This window comes from Palaemon carinicauda, chromosome 16 (genome assembly GCF_036898095.1).
Source record: "Palaemon carinicauda isolate YSFRI2023 chromosome 16, ASM3689809v2, whole genome shotgun sequence".
NCBI classification, from domain to species: domain Eukaryota; kingdom Metazoa; phylum Arthropoda; class Malacostraca; order Decapoda; family Palaemonidae; genus Palaemon; species Palaemon carinicauda.
In genome coordinates, this window is record NC_090740.1 from 10,067,611 (window position 1) to 10,077,610 (window position 10,000).

The 10,000-nt window shown below is 30.8% G+C and overlaps 1 protein-coding gene across 1 annotated transcript; it reads right to left on the reverse strand.

Moving 5' to 3' along the window:
• Positions 1-8,314: 8,314 nt before the first annotated feature.
• LOC137655925 (tropomyosin alpha-4 chain-like) lies at positions 8,315-8,959 on the reverse strand. The gene has a single exon (XM_068390142.1). The coding sequence runs from the start codon at positions 8,957-8,959 to the stop codon at positions 8,315-8,317; it is 645 nt and encodes a 214-aa protein (XP_068246243.1).
• Between the last annotated feature and the right edge of the window lie 1,041 nt (positions 8,960-10,000).

The following is a 10,000-nucleotide window of genomic DNA, read 5'->3' on the forward strand; positions in this document are numbered from 1 at the left end:
TAATGTTGAGAAAACCCGGGATATAAAAGTTCTGGTATTTGGAATGACTCCTGGTTCTTTGATGCTGGAAAACAATAGAGAAAATGACTATTAACTGCAGTCTCAATTTGTAAACCATTGTATTACTTTTAAAGTTCGTTGTTGTGTGTTTTTTTTTCTTTTTTTTCTCTTTTGTTATTACATTACTAGAGCTTAGTTTCAGAATAAATAACAACATAAATTTTTGCAGTTATTAGGCAAGTTTATAAGCCAGAATTCTAGTAAGCCAATCCTTGAATATCTAAAAAAATCCAAAAAATCTCCTCAATTACTGTAGTATGAATTTACTTTTCATTCCTTGATAAAATAAAAAAAGAAACATTCAAGTCCCTATAAAAAATCCTGAAATGAATATTTTACAATTAAACTCATTCCAGTTTTTTTTTTTTTTTTTTTCATAATTACAAGCATACTTACCCCAGCAAGTATTAATTATCAAGATACTCATATCTCTGACAAAGGCATCGACCTAGTATATTAAGACTGATATATCTTTTGAGTTCTAAGATCACAGAATGGTCCTAAGATAATAACTTACAGGAAGCCATGAAAGTGTACGATATAATGATGCATTTGTTTTCTTTTAGATCCCAGGAGAAAGAATACCTGTATATTATTTTCTTTTAGAAAGGACTGTTGAAAGTAGATTTTTAGCTACAAATTAAACATGAATATCCACTCTCTCAGGATGCATTGGGCATGATATTTCATAACATTAGATTCAGTTTGGAATTTAGCATGTCGTACATATTTCTCGGTCATGTCAATTCATCATAAGAATCTTTAGAAATCTAATAATCAAGAAACATTAGTATGATGCCAATTTTAAAAAAAATTTGAAGGTATTTTAATATAAAAAAGGAAAAATATTTACAAGAAAGTTGAAAATGAGCCTTCTAAAATATGCATATTATAAAGGGCAGAAAAACTGGAGCCTCTCCTTTAACGTACACTTTTAAACTTTATATTTCTTAAATACAAATTATGCATAGAGAGATAGATATATTCTCCTTACTCATAATGAAAAATAAAGATCATGGCCTAATGTCGCAAAGTTCTCCCGTGTCCTCCAGAAAAAGAGTTGACATTTATTAAACATTAGCGCTAACTGTGGATGGAATAGTTGGGTGCACTCTGGGTCGAGTTTAGAAGAATGCTTGCAATTCACGTTGTTGCAGTGTTTCATTATTCGTTGCCATCCAGTTTATTGATGATAGTATTGGTATTCTTACAAAATCTCCCAAAATCTGGATGATTAGCTTAAGTGATCCTATAAACATCATACCAATACAACAAAGTAAAAAGAAACAGGTGTTAGAGGGATTAAATAACAACAACAACAACAACAACAACAACAACAACACTAATAATAACAATAAAAATAACAATAACAATAACAATAATAATAATAATAATAATAATAATAATAATAATAATAATAATAATAATAAAAATAATAATAATAATAATAATAATGGGAAAAGTTATGAATTTCTTCTAGTTGATATTTTCCTTTATTTTCTTATTGAAAAATACTTGAGTTCAGTCTTTTTCATATTTGACTTAATGTAATAAAAGCTATTTTGATCTTCTGAGAGGTGTCGTCCTGCCATTTTAGTTCCCATTTAAATTTAAGTTTAATCACAAGATATTTTCTCCGCAATATAAGTCTTGTTTCCCTTTCCATTTTCATTTAATAAGAATTCCATTACTTCCCACTTTTCGTTTATTTCGAATCAAAGGCCAATTTACAATTCAATATATGAAACTCCCTTCTTCCTTATGAATAAATTTCCATACCATTCATAGGGAATAAATTCTATAGCCAATTAATCTGGGGGTATTGGTATTTTTATATTATATTTATTCTTTGGAAGTGAAAGTGATTGTAGTATTTAGGTGGAGGATGAAGTTGGAAAAGATATAATCGTAGATATATGGAATTGATTTATAATATTGTACTCATATAACGTGAAAAACATACATCATGACTTTTAATTTCATTATATATATATATATATATATATATATATATATATATATATATATATATATAGATATATATATAGTGTGTGTGTGTGTGTATATGTTCATATATATGTGTATATATATTTATTTATATATATACATATATATATATATATATATATATATATATATATATATATATATAATGTATTTGTATATGTATATGTATATTTATATGTATATGTATATGTATATATATATGTATATATATATATATATATATATACACACACACATATATATATATATATATATATATATATATATATATATATATATATATATATATATATATATCATTAATAATTGGAAGGCTAGTCTAAAATTAGGCAAATGATTGCTGCAATAATTCTTCCTCCTCATCATCATCATCTCCTACTACACCTATTGACGCAAAGGGCCTCGGTTAGATTTCACCAGTCGTCTATAGACTGACTAAATCCATAGAGAAATCATTGGCTAAATTCATCAAAGCATAGCCAGTTCCTTGTGATGCGCAGTGCCTATCTAACTAAGGTAATGAATCTATTAATTTTTAATGTACTTTACTTTAAAAAACTGCCTTAAGATTATGGGTTAGCAATATTCGTTTGTCGTAGTTTTTCCAGATTACTGATATTAGCTTATTTCTTTTAAAAAGAGGGTACCCCCTTACCCACTAATGAAGAGAGCAGAAAAACAAAAACAAAGGAGAAAAAAAAGCAAATTGGGAGCATCATTGGACTCTATAACATTATCAGAAACTATTAAATTTCAAATCTGTTTATGACCCTATAGAAGTAACGGGGCAAATAAGATGTCACGATCACTATTTGTATTTTCATTAATGAATAGTATGATATCAACATTATCAAAATATAGATTCACAATCATACAGTATTAAATAAAATCAGTTCCGAAAAATTTCGTGTCTGTTCAGTAGTCTATCATCATAGACTTAATTCGAGATTCTTCTTTTCAAATACAACAATCTAATTGTATTTTTTTAGATTAGATTCTTAAAGCAAAAATTAAACAATTCAATTACGAGTAACCAAAATAATCGTCAAATTATTATTATTATTATTATTATTATTATTATTATTATTATTATTATTATTATTATTATTATTATTATTATTACTTGCTAAGCTACAAACCTAGTTGGAAAAGTAGGATGCTATAAGCCCAGGGGCTCCAACAGGGAAAATAGCCCAGTGAGGAAAGGAAAATGTGAAAAATAAAATATTTTAAGTAGAGTAACATCATTAAAATGAATATCTCCTATATAAACTATAAAAACTTTAACAAAACAAGAGGAAGATTATAACATTCAACAAATATCTATGATTTCCCCTTGAAATCATCAAAGTCTATAATCCTCTACCCCAACAAACACTAAACTTCACTTAATGGAAAAATACCGAAGCCTCTAAGCTCATTGCTGGTTCCACTTTCCCCTCTCATCAGAATTAAACGAACGCAGATTTGAGTAAATGGTTAGATTAACGTCCCATTCGAATTACGTTAAATGTTTTAGGGAGGTTTTGATGGCTCTTCTTGCTCAATGAAAAGGATTAGGCATTAAACGCGTTATTATGATCAACCACTTGTTCAGTCTGGAAATATGATTTATTATTAAATTATTGTTTTCGTATTAAAAAGTTTAGGCTTTAACATCGTTCGTGGATTTCTAAATGGAAACTGCAGTTGATGATGTACACCATAAATACTTGAATGTGTTCTGCACTAAAGATCTTGTTATTTTCGATACGGTATATCCTAAATCATATTCTCCTCTCTCTCTCTCACCTCTCTCTCTCTCTCTCTCTCTCTCTCTCCTCTCTCTCTCTCTCTCTCTCTCTCTCTCTCTCTCTCTCTCTCATTAACCTATAAATTAGCATTAATAAATTTATCAACCATATATACAAAATTACAATTTTGAGAATGTGAAAATATAAAGTAAGTCCTGATTAGATCACACATCCTGTTTTCAAAATGACATTTTAATGTATTTTTAAGGAAGGAAAACTCTCTAGGAAGGATAAATAAAATATCCTCATCCTATTTACCTCTCAGTATAAAGTGCCCCTATTTTGAGCAACCATTAATGATATCAAGGATTTGAGCGATAAAATATTATCACGTAGTTTATACAATCCAATATACTTTCAGAGATAGTCTCCATATACATTTTCGGTCAATAGAAATTATGTTACTTTCGGCTTAGATTTATATATATATATATATATATATATATATATATATATATATTATATATATATATATATATATATATATATATATATATATATATATATATATATTTCTTTTTTTTTCCGTGATAGAATATTTGGCATAACATCTTTTAGAAATAGTTTTTATGCCTAATAGTGTTATCAAATGGTAGCATTTTAATGAAAAATTTGATGCTACTGATTGTTTTATATATATATATATATATATATATATATATATATATATATATATATATATATATATATATATATATATATATATATCTCTATATATATATCTATATATATATATATATATATATATATATATATATACTGTATATATATATATATATATATATATATATATATATATATATATATATATATATATATATATATATATTCCAAGTATTAATGCATTTGTCTAGGAAACCGTTAGTATCACATTGCAGACTTTTAAACTTTTCTTTTTATGGATATATTCGTCTTTTATTTAAACGTCTTTTTTTTATCTGATTACAAGTTATCCTTTCCCAATTTTCATATCATTCTTATTTATGTTATAGCGAGGCTAAAACAGAATCCAATAGTGATGGCATTTCTGTATATAAAAAGTTCAATAGCTGTATGGTTATTATATAATTATTTAGTTCTACTACGCTCAAAATATTTCCAGAAAAATAGATGGTGTTCCCTCTCATTAAGTCAAAAATCGTATCTATAGTGAAACTAATATCATCAAAATATATGTTCACCCTTGAAAAAAAAAAAAAAAATATGTTCGTCATTCTTAATGTAAGAGAATTGTCAAAACACTGGTGTAGAATCAATTATCGATAGACATTATAATTTTGTATTTCTAATATCATTATTCCGATTTATGTCGTTACTAAGTCGCCTACCACAAGATAAATTTACCGTGGGAGGGCTACTCTTTTCTTATCTTTTTCTGTAGTTCTTATGTTCCTGAGCCTGTCTTATGTCCCCGATCCTCTTACTCTGGTAGTCTAATCTTCTTATGTCCTCGATTCTCTTCAAGAAAAAGGTACACAGAAGTTTTGCTTCAGTTAAGGCTATGAAAGCCTCGAGCTAGATCCAATTCCAAAACTGGTATCTTATCCACTCATGCAATAAACGTTATTATTCAAATAATTTTGAAGCACAGCTAAGCTTTAACCTATCAAATTATCGTTTTAACATCGAAAGCTTAAAATAAACTGCAAGCTTTACTTGTAATAATCTTAGTTCCTTTGTTCCCCAACATGACTCGGGGGTTTGAAAAATTAATTCGAATAAATCTGTCATAGTTTTTCGTACTTATATAAGTATTTTGCTATGTATTTTATCTATTATTATAATAAATTTAATATACATTATTAATGGTTGATGTACTGTCTCCTTATGTATACTGTTCCTTTTTAAGAATCATTCATTCCTCATTTATGTTTAGCATTTTTTTTTTTTTTTTTTTTTTTTTTTTTTTTTTTTTTTACGACAAAAGCTGGAGCACTTTTCTTCCATAGTATTTTTTTTTTCCATTCTTCTTCATGAACAATAATTCTAGCCTTCAAATTCTTTTCGTATTTTCAGTGATATACTTATTTCGGTATTTCCTTCGATACATTGTGTACATAAAATTATTGAGAACATTTTTTTACAGATTTCTATTATCGTGTAGGTATATAAAATCATAGATTTCTTCATCACTACAACAAAGATTTCCTGTTGACTTTGATATTTCTAAATTTAGAATGTTTTTTCTTTACATATTTAGGTTTGATCTTTATTATTTTTACAAGGGGAAAATCAGAAGTTCTCGATAATTCCAAAGTTAACAGGAAATCTTTGTTGTAGTGATGAAATCTATGATGTCATATACCTAGACGATAATAGAAATCTGTAAAAAAAATTTCTCAACAATTTTATGTACACAATGTATCGAAGGAAATACCGAAGGAAGTATATCACTGAAAATACGGAAAGAATTTCAAGGTTAGAATTATTGTTCATTAAGAAGAATTGGAAAACAAAATACTATGGAAGAAAAGTGCTCCAGCTTTTGTCGTAAAAAAAATCAATATATGTGTATATATATATATATATATATATATATATATATACATATATATATATATATATATATATATATATATATATATATATATATATATATATATATATAATATATATATATATATGTACTGCTTCTTTTTATTTTTCTTAGTTTTTTTGGTTTTATATTTTTCTGGTTTTCATGGTTTTTTATTTTTTTCTGGATTTTCTGGTTTTAATTTCTTTGGGTTTTTTGAGTTTTTTTGCTGCTTCTTCTTTTCTCTTTCTGCGTCCTCTTCCTTTTTTTTTTCTGTTGGTTTTTTTTTTATTGGATATTTTACTGTTTTTATTTACTATTTTCTATTCCATAGTTTTCATTTTTTTTTTCAATTTTTCTGTTTATATATTTTTTTGGATTTTGTAGCTTTTTATATATTTTTTTTAGATTTATAGTTTTTTTATTTGTTTTCGGATTTTATTGTTTTTTTATGATTTTGCTGAATCTTTTCATTCTTCTCCTCCTGCTTCTCTTCCTTCTCTTGTTGCTGCTGCTTCTTTTCTGGGGAGGGGGGAGATTTTCTAGTTTTTATATTTTTTGGGGGGATTTTATTGTTTTTTCTTTTATGTTTTTGCTGATTTTTTCTCATTCTTCTCATCCTGCTTCTCTTCCTTCTCTTGTTGCTTCTTCTTCTTTTTTTTTTTTTTTTGGATTTTCTGTTTTTTATTTTTTTTTTATTTTCTGTTTTTTTAATTTTTTAATTTTTTATTTTTTTTATTTTTATTTTTTCTATTTTTTATGTTTTTGGTCCTTCTCCTGCTCCCACTTCTCTTCCTTTTCTTGCTGCTTCTCCCCTCTTTTTTTTTTTTCTTTTTTTGGATTTTTTGGTTTATTTGTTTTATTTTTATTGTTTTTTTTTCTGGATTTTCAAGTTTTTTGCTCCTTCTCCTCCTCCCACTTCTCTTCCTTCTCTTATTGCTGCTGCTCTTTTTTTTTTTTTTTTTTTTTTGGATTTTTCGGTTTTTATATTTTTTGGGGAATATTATAGTTCTATTTTTTTTATTTTGAAGGTGATTTTCTGGTTTTTTATTTTTTTTATATCTTATTGTTGATATTTTCTTTTATGTTTTTTTCTGCTCTCTCCTCTCTCCCTCTCCTGCTTCTCTCCCTACTTTTATTGCTGTTTTGGTATTTTTTGGATTTTGTATTTTTTTTTGTATTTTATAGTATTTATTTTTTATATTTTTGGATTTTTTATGTTTTTTGCTGCTTTTCTTCCTGCCTTTCACGACCCCTAGCTGCTTGCTGCTTCTGATAGTTCATAACTGATGCTGTTAGCTGCTATTAATGGCAGCTGCTGTCTCTGCTACTGTTAGCTGCTGTTACTGATAGCAGCTGCATACTGTTGCTGCTGTTGCTTTTTGCGACAAGCTGCTGCTACTTGCTACTACTAACTGCTGCTGCTTGCTGCTGCTTGCTGCTGCTACTGGTGCTCTTGCTTGCGCCTGCTGCTGCTGCTTTTCATAGCCGCAGTTGCTGCTACTCTTGGTAGCTGCTACTGCTGCTGCTACTCTTGGTAGCTGCTACTGCTGCTGCTACTCTTGGTAGCTGCTACTGCTGCTGCTACTCTTGGTAGCTGCTACTGCTGCTGCTACTCTTGGTAGCTGCTACTGCTTTTGCTAACTGTTGCTGCAAACTGCTGCTTGCTTCTGCTTCTGCTGCAGCCACTTGCTACTGCAACTGTTGTTGCTGCAAGCTGCTGCCGCCAGCTCCTGCCGCTTGCTGTTGCTCCTAGCTGCTGCTAGCTGCTTCTGCTAACTGCTGCTGCATGCTGCTGCTAACTCCAGCTTCGGCTGCTGCTAGCTGCTGCTAACTGTTGCTGTTCCATTGCTGCTAACTTCTGCTGCTAGCTGCTGCTAAGTTCCTCTGCTAGCTGTTGCTAACTTCTGCTACTGCTGCTAGCTACTGTTAACTGCTGCTATCTTCTGCTGCTAGCTGCACTTTCAACGTATTCTTCCAAGTCTCTCATTTCCAAAAGTTTCTCGTTGGCTGTCTTCAGATCATCCGTTGATCTTTCTAACTTCTTCGGGAGTATCCAAATTTCCTCATAGGCCTTTTCTAATTCATTTCCTACATATGCCTTGGCCAAAAGTTCAATACGAAGTTTATCGTTTCGAGCATCAGCCCTTTCTAGACCTACCTTAAGAGATTCAATATTCTTATGGGCTCTTTCTAAATCATCATCTAAGGCTATATTACCGAGATTATTATTAGAAAACTCAATTTCTCCTACCTTTGCGCCTTCCAACTCCTCGCTGATGTTTTGTAGGTCATTTACCTTTTCGGTTTCTTGTTGAATTCCATCTTCTGCTTCATCCAACTCCTCATTTAGGTCCTTTTCATTTACTTCCTCCGTCTCTGTATGTTCCATAGTTTCTCCTGCAAAAAGATGTGCCCCATTGTAGGCCGCTGCTTTTAATCTCTCCATTTCCTCCCGATCCATCAAATCTAATAATTGTTCTACTTCGCTGTGTGAATCCTCTTCTCGCCAGTACCATGCCACGGCACCAAAAGTTGTCAAAGATCCTAGCACTAGAAATTTGTTAGTCATAAATCCAGCCATTTTGTACAGTGCAGATTTACTAATGACTTCCATGGCTAACGGATATAGCATTAAAATTAAAAAAATATTGACGCAGCTCGCTGGAGACGAAGAATTCCTGCAGCAAAGGAAGATGAAGATTTTCCGAGTCTTCACTGGAGAAAAAATAACCCTGTAGCAGCCATTGAGAAACAGTTCAAGGCGTAACAACAAACCAAGATTTCCAATGCCTCCACACCTCTCTCTCTCTCTCTCTCTCTCTCTCTCTCTCTCTCTCTCTCTCTCTCTCTCTCTCTCTCTCCGCCTTAGGGATATCAGTTGGAGACGAAATAATTCCGAAGCTCTTGAGAAACGGCCTAAAACCTGGTAGAAAACTGATTCAAAGATCCATTGAAGACAAGAAAATCCTGCAGACTTTGATAGTTCAATCGAAGATGTCTTCAACGACGATTCTGAAAAGGCCTTTTCTCTCTCTCTCTCTCTCTCTCTCTCTCTCTCTCTCTCTCTCTCTCTCTCTCTCTCTCTCTCTCTCTCTCTCTCTCTCCGCCTTAGGGAGATCAGTTGGAGACGAAATGATTCCGAAACTCTTGAGAAACGGTCTAAAACCTGGTAGAAAACCGATTCAAAGATCCATTGAAGACAAGAAAATCCTGCAGACTTTGAGAGTTCAATCGATGTCTTCAACGACGATTCTGAAATGGTCTTTTCTCTCTCTCTCTCTCTCTCTCTCTCTCTCTCTCTCTCTCTCTCTCTCTCTCTCTCTCTCTCTCTCCGACTTAGGGAGATCAGTTGGAGACGAAATAATTCCGAAGCTCTTGAGAAACGGTCTAAAACCTGGTAGAAAACCGATTCAAAGATCCATTGAAGACAAGAAAACCCTGCAGACATTGGGAGCTCAATTGAAGATGTCTTCAACGACGATTCTGAAATGGTCTTCTCTCTCTCTCTCTCTCTCTCTCTCTCTCTCTCTCTCTCTCTCTCTCTCTCTCTCTCTCTCTCCGCCTTAGGGAAATCAGTTGGAGACGAAATAATTCCGAAGCTCTTGAGAAACGGTTTAAAACC

Excerpts from the sequence above, each read along its gene's own strand:
- LOC137655925 (XM_068390142.1), bottom strand. The coding sequence starts at position 8,959 with ATGGCTGGATTTATGACTAACAAATTTCTAGTGCTAGGATCTTTGACA.